The sequence below is a fragment of the Boleophthalmus pectinirostris genome, unplaced genomic scaffold (genome assembly GCF_026225935.1).
Source record: "Boleophthalmus pectinirostris isolate CB_2022bp ecotype Guang Dong unplaced genomic scaffold, ASM2622593v1 HiC_scaffold_14, whole genome shotgun sequence".
In the NCBI taxonomy this organism is placed as follows: Eukaryota; Metazoa; Chordata; class Actinopteri; order Gobiiformes; family Gobiidae; genus Boleophthalmus; species Boleophthalmus pectinirostris.
Window position 1 is genome coordinate 15,710,980 of NW_026571047.1, and position 21,621 is coordinate 15,732,600.

The 21,621-nt window shown below is 38.2% G+C and overlaps 2 protein-coding genes across 3 annotated transcripts in view; one reads left to right on the forward strand and one right to left on the reverse strand.

Moving 5' to 3' along the window:
- Positions 1 to 21,621, forward strand: part of afap1l2 (actin filament associated protein 1-like 2) — a 41,612-nt gene that overhangs the window by 10,517 nt on the left and 9,474 nt on the right. The window contains exons 2-8 of one of the 2 annotated variants that reach the window (XM_020918390.2): positions 1,758 to 1,886; positions 5,653 to 5,706; positions 9,291 to 9,382; positions 17,328 to 17,436; positions 20,232 to 20,443; positions 21,152 to 21,331; positions 21,416 to 21,502. In XM_020918390.2, coding sequence (XP_020774049.2) covers positions 1,758 to 1,886; positions 5,653 to 5,706; positions 9,291 to 9,382; positions 17,328 to 17,436; positions 20,232 to 20,443; positions 21,152 to 21,331; positions 21,416 to 21,502 — 863 coding nt within the window. Of the gene's footprint in view, positions 1 to 1,757; positions 1,887 to 5,652; positions 5,707 to 9,290; positions 9,383 to 16,747; positions 16,872 to 17,327; positions 17,437 to 20,231; positions 20,444 to 21,151; positions 21,332 to 21,415; positions 21,503 to 21,621 lie in introns of those variants that run through there. The other variant, XM_055150570.1, reaches the window with a different exon arrangement.
- Positions 11,298 to 12,815, reverse strand: LOC129407837 (kelch repeat and BTB domain-containing protein 13). The gene has a single exon (XM_055150067.1). It carries the CDS (start codon positions 12,813 to 12,815, stop codon positions 11,298 to 11,300), a length of 1,518 nt encoding a protein of 505 aa, XP_055006042.1.

Below are 21,621 nucleotides of genomic sequence, written 5' to 3' on the forward strand. Positions count from 1 at the left end.
CTTTGCTTGGAAAGTTCCACAATATAGCTTTAAACATATCTTCATTTCCAAGTACTCAGTAAGTCAGATCTGTGGAGAGGTGACTCTTTTCAGCAGCAATATCATCTCCATGGTGAGCAGCATGTAGTTAGCCAAGCTGGTGCTCAATTTCATTTCTTTCTGGCGACTAGGTCAGGAATCAGAATACACTAGACGATTCGCAAAAACCCGGAAGTGCGAGTTCGGGCACCAGCCAATCAGGGAAGAGCCATACATTCTGTGTTGGAAACGATTCCCAAGATCGAGGATTTAAAACCGGAACAAAGAGAATGTCAATTGAATTTTATCAAAGGGAAAGATGTTATTGCCCTTCTTCCTACGGGATTTGGGAAAAGCTTAATATACCAGTTAGCCCTGTTAGCGGCGCATTACGTATGTCATGACCAAATAGCAGCGACTGGTTAAATTTTAAAAAGTACCCGCCATCAAGATCAGATGGTTTCTACAACGTGAAACCGATGAATCAGGTTAGCAGGTAGTAAACCCCACTCTAGGAAAGTTACACAGTGCACCTTTTGCCCTTTCACTTGGTGCCAGTTACTTTTTTCTGAAAATTTGGCACAGTTCATTTTCATCCTGTTTACTTTTGATTACTCAAACAACAAACCAACCATGTGGAAAAGCCCTACAAAAAATGTTGTTATTGGAAAATTTCTAAAATTATCTCTACAGAATTCATAACAAACTCTTCGTGCTGTCCCTCATCGCTCAGTCTTTCTGTGTTGACAAAGTCCCTCTTGTGCATCTCCTCCATGTTGTCCATCTATTACATTGAGGCCCACTTTTGCAGGGGCCATTCACAGCACTCAGACACAAAGACTACCCATACACACACGAGCTCAGCGCTGACCCCTAAAGGATGTGTGGGGGCCGAGCTCTCAGACACCGTGACCTCCCTCTCCCCCGCCGTCTCCCTCTCTGGCTCCTCCCACTCCACCTCTCAGGCCTTGACCTTTGGCTAAACCAGATCTGTCCCCCAAAACAACCTCACACTAAACAGACAAGTGCCAAAGAGCTACGACTGCCTGTTATAAAGTTTGAATGGTTGTGAACTCCTGCCAGTAGAAAATGCTCTGAGGAGGCTGTCTCCCATGTAAAATATTGGCACGCACAACACAGCTCCAAGCACTAAAGTTGAGCAGTGAGAATGGTTAACACTCACAGCGGAAGTCTTCAAAAGAGGATTGTCCTTGCGGTAAACTTCAGCTATAAATTTGAATATCAACTATTATGTCGTCGCCCTCAAAAAGTTTAAAACATTTTGCTTTCTTGTAAGAGCTCCCCTGGCTCCACATCCATCAACAAAGAGAGGCCTTGACGTGCCTTTGCGTGGGATCATTCTCTCTTCCCAATATGTAGCATGTTGTAGTTAGTTGGTCTGTTAGAATAATAATGGATTTCAGCTTCCTGTTAGACTCTATGATGCCATTTTGTAGACAACTTACCATTCAAAATCCACAATATTTAGTGTTGATTTGTTAATTAATATGGCAACAGTCATAAATTGTCATAATTTTGAAACTGGTCGATTGGTTGGGTTATGGGAAAACAAACCAAGAAACATAAAGTTACTTTGAAGAACGCATAATGGGGAGGTGTGCTCTATCAAACATGTTCATTCATAATTTTAAAAAAGTAAACTTGTCTTTTTACAAAAAGTTTACAGAAGTCTACTTTGTACATAATCTTTCCTAAGAGTTGTCTTGTTTCCTCCTCAGTGCTGGACCAGCTCCTGCTGGAGCTGCATCGCTTCCTGCTGATCCTGGACAAAGAGAACCTGAGTGGGAACGCCACAGTGCAAAAGAGCCTGCTGTCCGACTTGCTGCAGACCTACAGAAGACCAGCTGGTATGGACACTACACTCACACTGTACATTAGAATGGAAAGAAGACAGAGACAACTGAAGGCTATTAGAGCAGTGATGCTCAAAAACCGGTGGCACAGGTACTCAGGTGACTGGGTGGATAGAGTTGTACCACTGGAGGTGGTGATGGGTCAGTGGTACTGATGAGCAATAACAGTGATTTTGTTTCAATCCCATACCAGGTAACACTTTGGCAAAAATTGTGATATCGATCCGATACCAATGTTGATGTGTTTTGTGTTAAAATTCATTGAAGCTTCTTTATAAAGAATTTTGCTCTGACCTAGAGCAATCATCATCCACCATCTTATCTACAAATTAAATATACCTGCAGGTAAACAAAAATATAAACAATGTATTTCAAAAGCATTAAAAATTATGTTAAGTCAAGTGTTACATTTAGAAATGTTAGAAAAAATTTTGTCTTTTTTCTAATGTCATAGTTTCCATGCTTTAAGTAAAACAGTATAGTTAGCTCATATTGCTTATCTCAGATCTGGAAGTGAGACATGTCCCTTCGCTACCTAAAACTTTATTTGAGGAAGTTTCAGTAGACTTCCAAGTTCTGATGTGAGTGATTGGACTTGTATGAATGCACTTGTTCTTTCAGTGTAAGCTCTCAACCAGATAACATCAGCAAAAAATCACCACAATCAGCTTATCTGCAGTACCACAGTGGCTCCTCACTGTCTACAAGTCTGTTTTAGTGCCTACCGCCAGTCATTTACATACAGAATATTACAAACGGGCCCAAAAATCCATGGGAATCATAATCAAACAAGGCAGGCACATTGTAAAAGACGGTTGTATTTGGAGTGGAAACCACACTTGCTTTGGTTCTCACAAGCTTGTAGCAGCAGCTTAATGTTTCTCCATGCAAGCTAAGCAAGTATGCGGTCACTCTATGATTTCTTCAATTGGATGAGCAGAAGTAGCTGACAGTTCAGTCTGAGAGAAATAATCAAAAAGCCATTGTGGTTTTATAAATGGACTAAGATGGTAATGTAATAAAGGTCAATTCAAAACACTGAAGTCCAGAGTTGTATGTTGACTTTATTGCACAAATGATCCCTAATATTTCGTATCAAATGCATGTTAGTTTTATATTTCCAAGCCAAGTGGACCATGGGCTAATGATATATGGGCTGTTTAAGTATCCTGTCAACCTATTAGTTTTTCTTACTCACTGACTCTCAAGTTCAGCATGAAACTGGTCAAACATGTGGGGGGCCCAAGTGATTTATGGTGTGATTGTGGTCATGTCAACCAGTGCAGATTTAAGTCTCAAAACTAAAATATCCCATTAAATTATAATCAGAAATGACCAGTTACGTTTTGGATTATTATATAAATATAATCATGTAAAGTTAGAATTATTTATTTGGTTTAGTGCCATTAACTAGGTCTTTGGAAACATTTTTGGACAGACTTTTTATACTGCCTCTTGGCCAGGTCATCATTGCAAATGAGAAGGTGTTCTCAGTTGACTTAGCTAGTAAAGTGTTAGATAAATACATAAAAATATGTGTATGTGTAAATATGTGTATGTGTATAAATAATATAAATAAAATATGTATATATGTATAAATCATTAAAGGTCCCCTATTACACAAAATTGTCTCTTGTGAGCAATGTTAGAATGCTGCTACCTCATCAAAAACACAGCTGGAGTTGTATTTGAGGAATCCTTACTCTGTCTACATCTCCAAAAGCTCAAAATGCTCTGGTCTACCTTGTGATGTCATGAAGCAGCAGTTTTCAAATTAACAGCTACTAGCTACTTTTAGATTAGCACAGATAGGAAATTCCAAGTCTGAAATGATGATGCCAATGAAGTTGAATGAATTGAGTTTAAAAACACAGTGAAGCACTTCCTGTGTTATCACATGACATTACAAGGTTGTATTTGACGATTGATAGAAGAACTCAACCTAAATATGCAGGGTTTATGTATTAAACATGTGTGAATGAAACAAAACACAACTCCAGGCCTGTCTGTGATGAGGAAACAACATTATACCATAGATCAGAAAACTGTGTATTATGGGCCCTTTAAGGTGTACTTTAGGGAAATTTGTCCTTCATATAGTGAATAGTGTGACTCCACATTGCCTTGAGATTCATGTAGTGAACTGCTACATTGCAAATCTCCAAAAACAGAAAGTCTTATTTTGCCTAGTCCTTTCCCAAATTTGTGACCCACTTCTCTAAACATCCACTCATAACTCGAAGAATCCAGTGTGGAGTTTATACTTCCTCTGTCTCTCTCCCAAACAGCAGTCGCTATCTTTTCCATGTTCAGGTCCTGGACTCTGCGAACTTCCTCCACTGGCTCCAAACTGTATCATTTTTCCAAAGCAGCACTTATCCTCCGGGGACGCTGACTTCCTTTGAGCAGCAAATGTATAAATAGCATTTTCAACTATTCCCCCCAAAAATCTGTTTCCACTGTACAGGCAAAACATCTTATTCTGTTGGCTTACACCCCCTTTGTATCATTTTCAAAAGAGGAATAATTTCAAGAGGTAGTTTGATTTCCTCCCTGGATACTCTGGATACTCTAAAATGCATTGATCCTATTACAATAAACATGGTGCCCTACATGTACACAGATTTATGTGAAATTTGGGAGGCATTGCTTATAGGCCTTTTTTTGTTTTGTTTTTTTCTTCAGTTTTTCTTATTTACAGTTGCAAAACTTTTACTGTGAAGTAAACACAAGGAACTCATTTATCATATTTACTATTAAGATATGATGCATTCACTCATTCAAATTTCTAGAAATTATATCTTACAAAATACTTTTATATAAATATTTTACAGTAACAGATTACTTCATATGAATGCCTCTGTCCATTTTTATTTTTGTTTGCTAATATTATTGTTTTCTTTGGGCATAATAATAACTTCTTATAAACAAAATCTTCCCTCTGTTCTGTATTCTTCCATAGTGTATATTTGGGGGCAAAGGTGGGCCCTAGTATTTGAATTATATATTTACTTGGATCTGATGGTCTTCTATAAATTGAAAGATGTTAGTGACACAGTGCAGTATCTGTGCAGGGGAGGGTTTCTGACTAATGTCTTGTGAATGTCCACCCCACTCAGAGTGGGTGTCAATGGGCCTGTCTGTCTCTACAATGACCCACTTGTTTGAATGGAGTTCAGCTTTAATCCTGCCCTGCACTAAACATGATAAAAGTTTGTTTGGCACTTATAGTAGGAGGACTAAGATTTTCTCATTAGAATGGCCTCAGAGGAAACTATGCATGAACGTATACACAGTCTGTCAAAGTAAATAATAGGAAGAGGAGAAAACAAGAATCCTTTGAACAAATTGTTTAAAGCAAAAATTTAAAAAAATAAAATACTTGCAAAAATATAGCACTATTACCATAAATATATAATTTTACTTAAAACAATTCAAAGATTAAGATTTTCTTAAAAAAATAAAAATTAAAAAAAACTAAAGAAAGAGATAGAGAAGCCAAGAATGAAAACAGTTACCCTCAGTCAATAAACATGCTTTCCTGTTCAAACATGTTTTGTGACTTGGGTGAATTTGGGTTTGACTAAACCCGAAAGTAAAACTGGTCTAGGCCTGGGCTGGACAGGAACAGGTCCAACTCAAGTCTGTATTTCTAAACTGGGTTCAAACTTGGACCAAACCAGTGCAAGTGGGATTATACCCTTAGTGACAAGTTTATTTGTGAACCAACTAACCCAGTTCTGTCTTGTGTTTTACTCAGGTGGAGATGAGGAGTATATCTACATGAACAAAGTTGTGGTCAACGACAGCAAAGGTGTGAGTTTCATGATGCATTATCTTTAGAAGTTACTAATACTGTGAAACTATTACCACCAGTCTTCCTTGTTAATAAATATTAGGACATAAGTTAAAAACATTTTATCCTCTAAATTTCGCACATGAAAAACCAAGATTTTATGAAATTACTTCATAAATATAAATTGAGTTAACGTATTTAGTTTCTATAGACACCCCCGGCTACAGTTCCCATGACACATTTAATTCAATTGAGAAATCATGATTCCCTTTAGAGGAGTTTCCTTTTTATTAAGATTGAGTGAAACTCCCCTAACATACTGGTATTCGGGGTCAGAATTGCAGGTCAAACGCAGTGCCCCTGGTTATAGCACTGGCCCTCTCTGTCAGATGGGACAGAGGATTTGAGTGGGTGTCCGTCATGAGAAAGGCCTCCAGCTGTGATCTGAGCTCCCTCCTCTCTCTCTGCTTCCTGTGTGCTGCTCTGGACCTCTGTTGTGTTTGGACACTCCTGAAGAATGTGGTTTTAGTCAGCCTTATATTTCTCCAGAAAAACCACAGCTTTTGTTTAAACCAAGTAAATGTCTCATCATTTTAGCTAGTACATCTTTTATGAGTTGTTTATATTTTCTTTAAAGGTCCTACAGTACACAAAATTTATTCTTTTGAGCTTTAAGCCATTTTAGAATGTTGCTACCTCATCAAAAACATACCTGGGGTTGTGTTTTGTTTCATTCAAATAATAATAATAATGCATCAGTTTTATATAGTGCTTTTTGGACACTCAAAGATGCTTTACAGAGCATTATTCATTCACTCCATACCCGTTGGTGGTAAGATACTACTGTAGCCTCAGCTGCCCTGGGACAGACTGATGGAAGCAGGGCTGCCAATCTGTGCCATCGGCTCCTCTAACCACGATCACTCACATACACACCACTTTCACACTAGGCAATGAGGGGGAAGTGCCTTGCCTAAGGACACAACAACAGTTTTTACAACTGGCACCCCCCTGTGGCACCTGATTTACCCAGTGGTTAGTGGATCTTCTGAGATCTGACGGGATCATGCTTTGACAAGCCAGTATGGCCACATGTTTGAGTATTGAGCATGTGTATTCACACATGTTTGAGTAATACTTTACATCTCATCACCAAAGCTCAAAACAGTCTGAGTCACCTTATGACATCATGAAGGGATAGTTTCAAGTTAACAGCTGCTTTTACAGCTGCATTTGTTCAATAGAGATTGGCGATTTCAGGGGTGAAATTCTCCTAATGATTGAAGTGAAGCTGCATGGAGTTTAAAAACACAGTGGAGTACTTCCTGCATTACCACATGGCATCACAAGGTGGAGCAGAGTGTTTTCAGTTTTAGAGAAGCCTGAATATACAGAATAGGGCTGGGCGATATGGATCAAAAAATATATCTCGATATATTTTGCTATATCTCGATATACGATATATATCTCGATATCTGTACAGGAAAAAATAACCCCCTAAAACGGAAAACTGCAAAAACAAATATGCCAAATTCCACAAGGTCCTTTTTTAAAAGATTTAAGTGTAAGAGGTAGGCAGTTCATATAGGAACATTTAAGATTATAAAAAAACCTAATTACATAAATAATAATTTAACTGTCAAATAAAAGAAATCAAACATATTTCCTTTGTTTCATTCATAAATAAAACAACTCAACTCAACTCAAGCTCATCTTTGCATTAACTCTGTTATCCAGACCAGAACCAGAACCATGAACTCTTTTAACAGAAGAAGCTCAGGATGTTCCTTATTTTAACAGATCCATGTTCCTATCCAGCAGTAAGGAGCTCTGAGGTTTCCCACAATCCACTGCAGATCAAACCCAACGTTTCCAAACACTTTTGGACAAGTGACACTGCAACAGATTATTAATTAAAATCTCCTGCATAAATAGAATTTACATTACTAAACTTTACAAGATATACAGCATAACGACTATAGAGCCACATCAGCCCGTTTGAGATTATAGTGTTAATTATTTTATTTTATGTTATTTTTATTTTATTTTATTTTATTTTTGCAGCTTTGCGCAGACTTGTTTACGTTTTACAGAAACCAAACTTAAAAAGCGCATGGCTAATTTGCATAAACAGCGCACTCCACGTGCCGCTCTTGCGGTTCAACTTCTTTTGGACTAAAGGACACGACTTGGTGGAATGTGAGGATGTGCTGCTGATGGCCTTGTCTGTAAATGGTGGAAAAGTTTCGTGGCGCTAGAAGCTTTTCACTGGCAGCAACTTTCGGCGTTCACGGCGATCGTGAGGAGTGAATGAGACACAGCGAACAAAATCAGGGAGGCGGAGGCGCGCGGGGGCGGCGACAGAGAAGACAAACAAGCGAAGCGGCGAAATCAAAATTGAATATAAGCATTATATCGATATATAAGATATGTCAGAATTCATATCGAGTTTTAAAAAAATCTCGATGTATTAAAAATATCGAGATATCGCCCACCCCTAATACAGAATTGATAAACATGTGTGAATAAAATAAAACAAAACTCCAGGTATATTTTTGATGAGGAAACAACATTGTAACTGCATAATATGGGCCCTTTAAATGAATCAGTAGTTATTATAGTAGTGCTAAAGTAGATACAGCAGTTATTTTAGTAGTAGTTGTTGTAGAACAGTCTGTACAAAGGTAGTAGTATGCATGTGGTAGTAGAGAAGAAAAGTTAAAAAGAAGAGAAGAGTAAAGATTACATTAGAACATTATTGGTCTCACATAGAAGAATATAATTTGATGGTAGTTAGTAACAAACTTAAATCACATACATATGTAGATCATTATTTTACATTTTCTTAATTGACCACTATATTGAATCTGTGTATCATTCGTTCATTTGTGTGTGCGAATGGATTATATTGATCTAAAATGACACTAATTACACTTGATCTAAAGGTACACTACTATAAATTACTTTTTGGTTGGGGGATGGTCACCGTCTTGTTTCTATGGATATGACATTGCTCTGCCTGGAATGTTCCACAGTATGGCATTAAACAGCTTTACCTTACATTTATTCAATTACAGGTGGTTTTATAGCTAAAAAATATAATAATATGTAAATATAAATGTATAAATAAAATAATACCTAGAAAAACAGACATTCTGACTGTGAGTGGGGTTGCCTCTCTACAGAGCTGGCCCGTAACCTAGTGTGGTTTGGTCTCCATGAAGATAAAATGGTTTAATGCCATACTGTAAAACATTCCATACAAAGCAATAACATCTCCACGAAGAAAAGCATTTGACAGACCCTCCACTGGAAAAGTTACGCAATGCACAGTGAGCAAAACCAGATCCAGTGATTTCCTGTTCAAAACTGCAGAACTGATTCTTTAATGCTGACCCACCTCTTCAAAGTGACATTTACCATAGTAAGCTGCAGATATATAAAATAGGCACAAATCAGATACCACTCTGAGTAAGGTAATGATGGGGAAAATCCGTATACAACAGTTTAAAAGCCCATAAAAGTAAATTTTGCATAGCATGTATTTTTCCATGTAAGCTCTACATTGTTTTAACCTCTGTATCCCTTCTTGTCTGACCCAGATGACCGAGCTGATGGCCTTGAGAATGGAAAAGCTGGAAAGTTCAGTCCAGTCCCACAGAAAAACCTCCCAGAGCTGCCTCCTCCCAGAACAGTGAGTGCCCACAGTGTGATTTTGAATGAGCATGGTGAATCATTTAGGACAATATTCTGAACATTGCCTTGGTCAGTGTGGCAGGGATAGAAGCGAGACTGACTCCAATAATTATATAATTTAAATAAACAAAGCACATGTTAAAGTTGGTTAAATCACTATACTTCTTTAAACTGCCTTAAGACGAATAGGATTGTAATTGTAGCTGACAAATTGTGGTTCACGGGTCAAAGTAAGGACATGCCAGACTACATTAAATTACGCTTATATGTCGTCAGTGAGGTTCTTAATGCTAAAACAATGCAGGCTTTTCCCACAAAGATCAACTTCATATTGCTGAAGGGTTTTTGAAATCTATATCCCCGGTAGACCCAAGATACAGGTATATACTAGTACTATAATCAAATTTGATACAGCAAACCTTGAAATAAGGACTAGGTGAGTGTTTCGCAAACTGTGGTTTAAGGACCAAAGGTACTCTTGTGGTACTTCTAAGCTCAGAGTTGATTTATTAATGCAGTAATGTATAGAGTACATTGCATATTGTGATGTTTTTTTTTGTTTAAATACAGTTCGATTTTAAGTCCTGGCAACTTTTAATTTAGGGCTGCTCTGCATTTTTAGATTTTACTCAGAAAACCATTGTTCATAGTTGTGTCATTTTCAGGCAAATAACATTTTACTTTAGATGAAGAAAAGAGATAGAGTGCTTCACTGGGTCATAAAAGAGTTAAAAAACATAGAAGTATGGGTGCTCTACGAGGGTTAAATCAATAGTCTTTGAACAGGAAGTTACCCTTACTGGAAAATGTGAAAGTGGGCAATGTACAAACCTGAGGCATTCCGACTGAATATATTAAAAGTCCTTTATTGCATGAAGGGATGCCAATGCGTTTCAACCAGCGTGATGGTCTTCGTCAGGGCAAAGTGATAAGACACGACACACAAGTGCCATTAAATGCAATCAGTTATCAATCACATGACAACATCACATAACTATTGGAAAAAGACAACGAACAAACCAAAAACAAAAAAAAGGTTGGCCGATCATGAGGAATATATAAGTGATGAGCAGACCCACCGAACAACAACAAGAATAACAGGACATGTTGGAGGTAAGTAGGTGTGTTCATCACATGTGCAATAAATATACAATACAATATCACAGGTCAAAAATATCATTTACGTTAAAGAAGTTTCAGAGGAACATTGAATAATCCAAATCATCATTAAGACCCGGATGTTGTGTTGCTTTTAAGGTTACACTCCAGAAGGTTTCTTTTAAATTTTTACTTTGTCTGAGTGGTAATACGGACAAAGTAATACCAGAGATAGGACCAGAAAGTTTTTGACATTGCATTGCCCTTGTTTAACTTGAGGAAAATGGCAGAGAAAGAGAGGGTAAGCACATCCCGTTGGTGCTTTTGAACTTTACGCCCCGCACTCTGAGGACCACGGATGCCCTGATCCCCAATATAAACTACTGCCACAGCTGGAGCACATCAGGACCAATGCTAGTGTCAGCACTGATACAGATGTGCGCAATATGAAAGTGAAAAACATTTAATGATTTATACGGCTCATTCAGTGCAGCGTTGTAGCTTTATGAAAACACAACGCTGTTACAAAATGCTTTTCAAATTTATGTCAGTTCATTCATATTTTCAAGATAGGTTAGTGATGGCCTTAAGACAAAACAATAATACATTTTGATGGGAACATAAAACTGTTGAGAGAAGATGAGAAGAATGAGAGAATTTTAAATACTGAAGACAGAGCAGAGCTAGATCAGGTTCTGTCATTGTTACAAATGCAAAATTGGACCAGTGCCTTTACAGAGGTCAACTCAGAATTCCACAACTTTGTAATCATTCAAAAATGCACCATACATATATTTACATTGGCTGCAGTCTTTTCACAGTTCTAGCATAGCCTCCATAAATCCCTCGGATCTGTCTGGCAAAGGCATTTCTCCATTCTCTCCCTGTGTGGCCGTCTTTGGGATCACTGGTCCTGTGCTGGGAAGCCTCAGTAAGCATGTCCAAAGTGAGCCGCTTTTTGGGAATCCTTTCATTTGTCTGTATGGCTTCCAACCTTGCGTAGTTATTTTATATTCAAGTGTTAGCATATGTTTCACTGTGAACACAGAATCACCTCTTATCATTGAAGTGAACAGCGCCCCCTTGCTGTTGATGTAGTGCCCTGGCATTGCTGTCCATTGCCCTGTTGTGATGTTGTAGCAATCCATAAGACATCTCAAGAAATCATCACATGGCCCGTTTCGTATCACGTACAAGTTGTCCCTGTGGGCTACCATGCAGTGACCATAACTTTGAGGTTTTATCATCGTTGTGGTCAGTTTCCATTCATCTTTAGCTGGGAGGTACTCATAGATATCTGTCGTATCAGGTGGTTTCCAGAAGCAAACGAACATCCTACGTCTGACAACAGCAAAAGCAGCTGATCCTACAGGCCTGGGAGTGGGCTGTATAAAACTCCATTGTTCTTTGTTGACGTCATAACTTTCCCCAGTTGCAATACAGCGACCTTGAAGCTCTCCTCCTATCGCATAGAGTCTCCCCTCATGTCCCAACAAGGTAAAATTGTACCGAGGTTGCTGCGGACCAGGTAGCTCAGTCCATAATCCTGTTTCGGGATCATAGCAAAAACTGCGATCAACTGTATCCTTCTTATAACCATAAACTCCACCGACAATGTACAATCGGTTGTCGAGTACTGCCACGCCTGCCATAGATGTGCTGCAAAGCGTTGGTAGGCTAGTTAGATGTTTCCATTCTTGTTCATTTTCATCAAGGTAACAAACCACCCTGAAGGAGTCATTCAAAAGCTCCATTGATGGGGTATGGGTCCCTAATGCGATATAAGTAGCTGGGGATAATGTTTGGGCATATTGTAGTAAGTTTTCCGGAAGCTGCGTTTCGGCTGCATCCTTGAGGTCTTCAAAAGCATCGCTAAGAAACATTGCAGCACTATGGGACACTGAATGCAAACCAAAAACATATGAAGTGTAATACAGCAATAGGCAGTTGTCTGAATCAATGATGTCGCAGAGATGTTGAGCTAGCTTTGGTACTTGCAAAAAGGCGGCACATTCAACAGCGTCAATTAGCTCGTCAGGGTCAGAAAGTGTTGGAAGTTCACCCCTGCACACAGCAAGGGCAATGAGGAAACCCCTTGCCTTTACTCCACCTTTTAAGTGCAGCTCTTCCTGGTGGCTTTCAACCATTCCCGACTGAAAAAGTGCTTTGAAGTAGTCGCTATATTTTGCTAGTATTGTCCGTTCAAGTTTAAAGTAACATTCCTCTACCCTTACTTTCACCAGTGTTGCATGGTCCTCTCCAGATTCCAGATTAAGTAACCCACTTCCGCCGTGAATATCCTGGTTTGGTTCCGGGGCCTCTAGTCCTTCCATGATGCCTTAAATTCCTTCTTCTCAAATGACAAAGTTGTGACAAGCGTGTCATTCAGATAGCCCAGATTTCCCCTGAAAACAGTCGGTAAATACAGGTTTGCGGGACTCCCATTGCGTCCAGTCTGCATGGTGGTCCCAAAATAGAGCAGAGCTATTGATAGCAACTGTGCCACTTGCAAGTGTCAGGCAGAGAAACATACTGTGGACACACAGAGGCAGTGGCTCAAGCTGATGAAATTAAAGAGGCACTATGTAACTTTTCTGATGGAAGGTCTGCTGCCTGCTTGTCTCCATGGAGATATTATTGATTTCCCTGAAATTTTTCACAGTAAGGCATTAAACTTATAAATGTATTTCCAGGTGTTTTATATCGTCTAAAAACATTGGAAAGCAGACACTCTAACTGTGAATGAGTTTGCACAGATTTGACCTGTAATTTGTTTCTGTTTGGAGATAGAGAGGTTTAATGCCATACTATAGAAGATTCTAGGCAAAGCAATCATATCTCAATGGAGAGAAGCAGGTGGTACATCCTATTCCAGAAAAATCACATAGTGCACCTTTAAATGCAATATGACAAGAGCTATATCTTGCAGTGAATGAAGTTGAGTATGGGCTAGGTGATGTCTGCCGGTCAGTTTTCATTAAAAAATATATATTAAATAACAAAATAATAAATGAAAATTAATTTACAAATGTTTTTTGTTTGTTTTTGTTTTTTTTTGGGGGGGGGGGGCAATTTGTAAGTTATTGTTGACTTTATTGTCAACTAAATCCTTATCTTTATCTTTATCTAATTTTGTCTGCTGTGGCTTTTGAGAAATATTCATAAAATGGACATTAAACATCAACTTAAAGTAACCAAATTTTAGGGCATGACTGTGCAGTTTTGTAGCATACACAAGTCTGTCCCCAAGAATGTAAACAATGAAAAGTAAAAAAAAACATATTTCAGTTTTAGTATGTAGATTTCAGTTTTAGTGTTTAGTTTTATGTATTTTAGCACTATATACTAACTAGTATTGCATAAATCTCAGTTCTGATGACCATACAGATCCAAACCACTGATTATTTGTATCTGTACCTTCTCCTCTTAGTTCCCAGCACACTTTTCAGATTTGCTCTTTGTGTGTACTTCACTGTGCTAGAAGAATCTTGGCATGGGAACCAGGGATTTTCCATGTTTCTGGCTTTAGCGTTTTTTGGTCTTTTTTCCCACTCTTTCTCCCCAGCCCCACTACAGCCACACCCCTGGATTCCCCACTAGCTCCTCTGTGTCTCTCACCCCACATCTTTCTTATTATTGTCTGATCCAAGTCGGTTACTCTGTTTCAATGGAGAACATGCCAGTGACCTGAGAATGTATTTGTCTATGTATTATCAAGCATATGTTTTTCTCATACTTTTGAGGCGAGATCTAAGCTTTGACTTGGACACGTGTAAAATGACTGGACAGTATTGAGATAACAGTGGATAGACATTATGTGGTGGGGGCTGCTGCTCAGGAATGCAGGACCTTCTATTTTAATTAATAGCACATGCCTTCCTTCTCTCTGAACTAAGATGACTTCAAACAAGGGACAGAACTAAAAATATATTCTAAGAGCAAAGATACATTTAAATAGTCAGTGTTGGGACGAATACTTCAGAGTGTATTTAGTCACAGAATACTGAATAGCTGAATTAAAATGTATTGAGTACTTTGAATACCTTTACTTTAAGTTGCATTATCTTATAGTAAAAGAAATACTACATAGGATTATTTCATAGCTTTATTTCTGTTGCCCTCTTTCTCATGAATTAACTTATGTCTAATTCGAGAAAGAAAACACGCACGCTCACTAATCTCACTAATAACTTGCAATTCAAAGCCAAAATTACATGCTAAAGTACAGCCAAGCATTCCTTATAATTTAGGAAAGTAACTGTACTCGAAATACCAACAAATGAGAAAGTAATTGTGCCGGAATACAGTTACTCAAAATTAGTATTCAGAATATATATTCTCGATACATGTATTCAGTTACTTCCCAGCCCTGTCAATTACATAAGTATATTGCATGAAAAAAATGTGTATATTTAAGATACCTATACTTACTTATACTTATACTTAGATACTTTGATTTTCACCATAATTTGACTTTGAGTTGAGTGAGTTTTGCCAACTATATATGGCATCCTAGTTATTGCAGTAGCAGAAGTAGAAGTAGAAGTAGTAGTGTGGTGGTGGTGGTGGTGGTAATCAAAGAAGAAGTACTAGTAGTTTTGATAGTAGTAAAAGTAGTTATTGTACATCTTCTAACTAAACTAATAAATAACTAAAACTTTCTGAAAAATTCAAATACGTGATTTACTTTTCTAATATTAGAGCTTCATTGGGCCCGTGCTAATTCGCCTTAATATGATGTTTTGCAGACATTAGCAGTAGAGTAAATGCACACCATATGTATGATGTGTTAACAGTGATAGCATCTCTCTCTCACTCCTCTGTCTCAGCAGCGTGCTCACCCTCTTTTCATTGTCACTCATGCGTTCTAATCACACAAACAGCACCGCGTCACACAGTCTCAGTGTCTGACATGACGCCGGGCCTTATTATGATGAAGGACTCATCTGCTCCCAGTTACAGGAAAACTGACAACTCTCTTATTTCATGTGATGGGAATGAGATCAGCCATGGAGATTCCCCACAGATGCAAAATGATATATGACATCGCCGAAAACTATAATATAAACAAACTGTGATTATGCTTAGTCAGTATTTTGCTGAGTGTAAATGTGCTAAAAATCTTAAAGTTGCCCACTGCTCAACTTTTCTGGTGGAGGGTCTGTCACGTACTTGTCTCCATCTCCATATAGAAGTTATTGCTTTACTTGGAATGTTCCATGGTATGACATAAAGCACACATTTAGATTTCATTCATTACGGCTTTTTTTTATTCCTCAGAAATACAATACTTCCTTCTGTGAATAGGGGTCATTCTCCACAGATCTAAATTGTAATGTAGCGTAGTGCTGTAACCTCCTTGTCTCCCCCGTGATAGATAGAGGTTTAATCTATACTGTGGAACATTCTAGACAAAGCAATAACATTTCCGTGGAAACAAGCAGGTGACTGACTAGAAATGTTACGCAGTGCACCTTTAACTCTGCTATCTTTTTGTCTATGTCCATGGAGATAAGTAGGTGACCACTACAGGTCAACTTATGCATAGGACATAGTGGCTACTGAGGTTTCCACTTCTGCTAATTTTGAGTTCAAGATCATAATTTTAAGGATTCATAAATACAGTTTGAGTGGTCTCAAACTGAATGTTATGTATTGGTTTACTGATTTATTAGCCTTTATTTAAACAAGAGAAAAACCCAGTGAAGTCGAAATCTCTTTTTTCCATGTATGACCACATTAAGAAAGTACTTAATATTATTTCATTTATGTTATTTTATTATATAAAGTTGTCATATATTGTTATTTCCCTTTTGTTCAAGTCACAATAGGGTATTTCTAAAGGATTTTAAATCTTTCAACTTTCTGTCATGCTGTTTTGATCATGATCATCTTTTTCTGTAATTGTCACAGCCTGTTAGGATGTGAAAATGGGTGTAAACTAGGATTTCAACAGTTCAGGAAATGTAAAACAACACTATATTTACTTCACTAGAAACAGGGGCTGCAGACAGGGTAATCTCCCCGCATCAGTTCTGCCTCCTGGTGATTCCTGATAACTTTAGACTTGTTGTTGCGTGTTGAGAAGATTACACATTACATTATAGTGGTGAAACAGTGGTGACGGGACACAAGTGTTTACTCACTGACACGGAAAGACCCATATTTATGCATTATGTCATCTCCCTATATATAATATCTAGGTTTAAGTGGTAGACTCTTGGGGTTTTCTGTACAAGGAAGTGGCAGTGGGCAGAAACTCTTCACCACAAAGGACACAGACTAACTTTCAATTGATTTCAATTTTGAAGTGTTTGAGGCCACACACAGTTTTGAATAGACTGCATGCCTCATTTTGTCCAGTTCTAAGTAGACAAAGTCCCCAAGAGGTAAACATGCACTGTAACTCTTTAGTGTGATTTTATGTGGTATTTTCTACACAGTAAGTGCAAGGGGGAAGTTTTAGTTGAAAACTCCAGTCACTTTTGTTTGTTTTTTCATTTAGTTTTTTTCAGTTATAGTTTTAGTCCTCAGTTTTTTAGCTCTTTGCCTTCTGAAAATGCATCCAGTGACTGAAACTTTCCAAATTCAAATTGAGCTCAATATATTTGTACAACCAATAGTGGCGCCAATCCTAGACAGGCCCATCTGACTGTGTCTGTCTGACAAGCTTATTATGATCAAACATTGTGGTGTTTAGTTTATTATTGCTTTGTACAAATTGTTAGTAGGTAGGAAGTCCAAGTTTAAACTACTGTCTCCCTGGTGATGTTGTTAATGCTGTAATGTGTTGCATAATATTTCTTGATGAACATGTTATGATTTATAAGTTTTGTGTTTTTCAGGGTGTAATGGGCCGAGAGCCGTTCCCTTTACCTCCTCTTCCTGCTGCAGCCATTGACACTTCAGAGAGCTACTATGAAGAGGCCCAGCCGTATGAGGAAGCTGTCAATGGTAAAGAAACACTACATACATACAGACATACATACATACATACACACATACATGCATACATACATACATACATACATATATACAGATAGAATGTTCTGTCTGTTCGGTCTGAACAGAAGACGCAAAAATGACATCGCGTCTTCATTTTTCCTTCGCATTTAAGTGAGCATTTTCAGGAGGAAATCTGTGTGCATACTGTGACGCAAAAGTGTGTGGAATTCGATAGGGTATGCATGCCAGGCGTTGAGGTGGTGACGCCAGGTGGTGATGATTGTGATGTAAACGCGTACATGACGTGAGCAGATCTGACCAGAGTTTTGCGTCATGTGCAGTGTAGATGGAAACGCTACGGCGGAATGTATTCAACTTTTCCACTCTCGAGGGTGGTTTCAGATTTTTGCGTTTTTTAGCCTCCAAAACACTTTCACTGTCTAAACGAAAGGCACTTCAGATAAAATATTTTCTCATTTTTACCTGCATCGTAGTAAGGCCCTGAATGTTCCACAGTATGGCATTGAACCTGAACTTGAACATGCATTTATTCACTTCCGAGCTCAAAACTACCTTCAATACATGCATTCTTTTAATAAACGTAGTTACCTCTCCACAGACCTGACTTAACTTGCTCTGTGCTGTCTTCTGCTTGTGTCTATGAGGTAGGACAAAAACGTGGGTGACCTTCTACCAGAAAAGCTACATAAAGCAGTTTAATCAAGTGAACAGAGAAAAACAATATAAAGTAAAATTTCCACTTTTGCAAATCAGTGCTATGATAACCACATTTGAATAGTTCAACAGTTCACTTGCAATGAAAAAAGTTTTAGTTTCTGAAAGTTAGAAGAACATTTGACCCTACACACCCAGAGATGCACAAGTACTTAAGATGAGAAACCCCACTCTAACCAGCGAGTGTGAAGGTTGTGTTTATATAAAGGAAATGTGGGTGTTTATGTGAAGAAAATGTGGTATGATCTGACTAGAATCATGATGTACTTCTAGACACTGTGGTGACTAAAGAGATGATTAAAGACCAAACACAGCTCATATAAAGCTCTGTCTGCTATTCTAATTTCTTCTGTATCAGGCTTCTTTAATTGTTGGCAAGGAAATAGCAAGCAAGGTGACTAAGGCTATTTCCTGTTTCCACTTCTGATAACAGCTCAAAACATTTCACCTAATGCCTTTGGTCAAGGCTCAGTTCACTCTTACTCAGGAGTGGAAGTGAAAAGTTGAGAGATTGAAAATGAGATTGAAACAAAAACACATAAACTAAAAGAAATCAACACACAAAATTAGGTTGTGCTCAGAAGGCCAAGCAACATGTTGTGATCAGAAACTCAACCTCAGACACACGCATTGATCTATTTCGCATGATGGTGCCATTTAACTGTGGAATTTGAAGTTGCAGCATCTCCATGTTGGTACAGTCAACAAAATGAACTGGATATTGGGTATGGGGCTGTTCTGTATTAATTTGATTAAATTTGCCAGACATCAGAACTTAAACATTATCCTTGCTGTTTTATGTCCTATTTTTATGTATTACTGCCTTGAAAACTGTTCTATTTAATGTAATACAACATTTCATATTATGTTTTGTGTGTGTGTTTGTTTATAATAGAGACTCTGACTGTTTCTGAAATTACAACTCAAAAAGCAACTTCATTTCATTTCTCCTTCCCATTTTGATCTTGCCTGATGTTCCTCTTGAAACGTTTATAGCCTAACTATTTCTACATAACACCATTGTGCACAGCTTGCTTTACTCTTGCATTTCTCTTCCCTTCTCTTTGTTGCTGGACTGGTCTTTGACAGATCTGGCCCATCTCTCTTCGTCCGTGTTGAGAGGCCTGAGTTCGGACAGTGTGGTGTATGCAGTGATCTCCCAGGGTACCCTCCTCTTCTCTTCGAGCATGTGTGAACGGGTGTAAACTGGTGCATGCTTTGGGCTTGTTGTTGCCTAGGATACAAGGCCAAAATGTGGATGGACAAGTCAGCACGTTTCTCTGTGTGAAAGTGGGTGTTAGTGCATTTAAAGAAACAAACATCTCAAGAGTTTCCATAACCTCTTGTTTGTCAGTCTCAGTCTCTTGTCAGTGGAGGATGATTTGTTATTACGTAAGGATGATAATTGAGTGGGCTGTTCATGGGTTTCAGCTTCCTGTTTTTAGAGCTTTTCACAATTTAAAAGATATAAATTCAATTGTTTAACGGACATTTTTTTCTTCATTCTGAAACCCACGGTAAACAGAATATTATTTTAGTAGAATTATTAGTTACCTTTGAAATCACTTTAAAGCTACCATCTGTAATTAGAGTGGCCGCCCCGCCCCTGTTGTATTCTCACATATCACCACTAGATGCTATCTATGTTACTGCAGTCTGATAGTGTGTCAGCTTTGGTCTCACAGAAGAAGACCAGAGAGGGCAGGTGAGCCTGAACAAAGGCCAGGTGAGTGGAGGGGAACTATCTAACAATCTATGGTTGAAAAAATATCAAATAAACCTGCAGATAGTAGCTTTTGTGATGATCTTTTGCTGTATTTATTTAAATTATAATAGTGGTGTTATTGTTTTGTTTTTTCTGGCATGCATTGTGTTATAAAATCTAAATTGTATTGTGTTGTTTTGTTTTGAGCATCTGTTCAAACCATAAAGAAAAAATAGAAACATTATCATCATATAGAGACTCAGTACACATCTGCCTCTTCCACATTGCTGTTTTTTCTGCATGCTGTTTTATCTTTGCCGGTCTTTTGTTCAGACTTGAATTGCTTCCTTATCTCATTTCCCAGATGATGGAGAGGCAGTGAGTAGCTCATACGAGTCCTATGATGAGGAGGAAGTGACCAAAGGCAAATGTCCGTCCGCTCAGCACCAGTGGCCCTCAGCCGAGGCCCCATTCGAGCTGATGAGAGACTCTCGGATCTGTGCTTTCCTCTGGAGGAAGAAGTGGCTGGGACAGTGGGCCAAACAGCTCTGTGTGATCAGAGACGACCGCCTCATGGTGAGACAAAGAAACATGTGTGCCACTTTTTTATTGTGCTCCCTGTCTCAATGGGGCACTAAAAGTCCTATACTTAGAATGGATTTGAATGGGATTTTTCTAGGGCTGTAAGATTAATCACAATTTGAATGGACACAATAGTAAATAGTAAAGTGTGATATTTGAAGCACCCTAATTTCCTTCACAAACAATAAAGTATCATATTCCACATAAAAACAGCTAACCTTGTAGTTTAGATCTGTACAAACATGCTCCGAAATGTGATTCTTGTATGAGTTTGTCAGTTTGGTCTTTAGATTTAGTCAGAAAAATCACAATTAGATATTTCCCCCAAGTCCAACCAACCAAATGAAATATAGAATATAAAATATTATTATATATATATATAAATAATAATATAGATGAAGCTGTCAAAATTACACAGTTTTGTAAATAATGTTAATTGTAAATAATTTTATATTGGACATTTTTCAAGTAAATAAATATTTCACTTCTCAGTCAGTTTATGGCAGCTTTTTTGTACCAATCTATCCACTTCTCCTTGTAAAAGTTACTTGAGTCTTATGTATTATGTTACCAGACATTGAATTTTAACTTAAGAGGTATCAGCTATTAAGTATTTTTGAATAAATTTTCTTTTTTATGTATATCATGTGGGAAACTAACAAATACGTTATAATATTTAAACAAGTTTGGTGGCTTTTCCAGTGCTATAAGAGTTCGAAGGAGCAGACCCCATTGCTGGATGTGAGTCTTCTGGGCTGCTCTGTGGTCTACAAAGAGAAGCAGCTGAAGAGGAAGGAGCACAGACTGAAGATCGTCCCGGTGGGTGGAGAGACCATTGTCCTGGGTCTTCAGAGCAGAGAGCAGACGGAGCAGTGGCTCAAGGTAAAATCCACAAACCCCGAGCTCATGTTCAAACACTCTTCTCTTTCTTGTGAAAACGATACCATCAGTGTGTACATCCTTCAGGTGATCCAGGAGATTAGCCCCAGACCATCTGAAAACGGGGATTCACAGCATTGCGCCTCTGACTCACCCAGGCTTATCTGCACCAAGGTACTATGACTAAAGTAGCTACACCACATATCCACAATGCTATGTAAAAAGTCTCAAATATGGAAACAGTACGTGTTTTCATAAATAACAAGTTACATTATTGTTTGAGGGGTAGTGAG

Bases quoted from the DNA above. Each gene is read 5' to 3' on its own strand.
- LOC129407837 (XM_055150067.1), bottom strand. From the start codon at position 12,815: ATGGAAGGACTAGAGGCCCCGGAACCAAACCAGGATATTCACGGCGGA.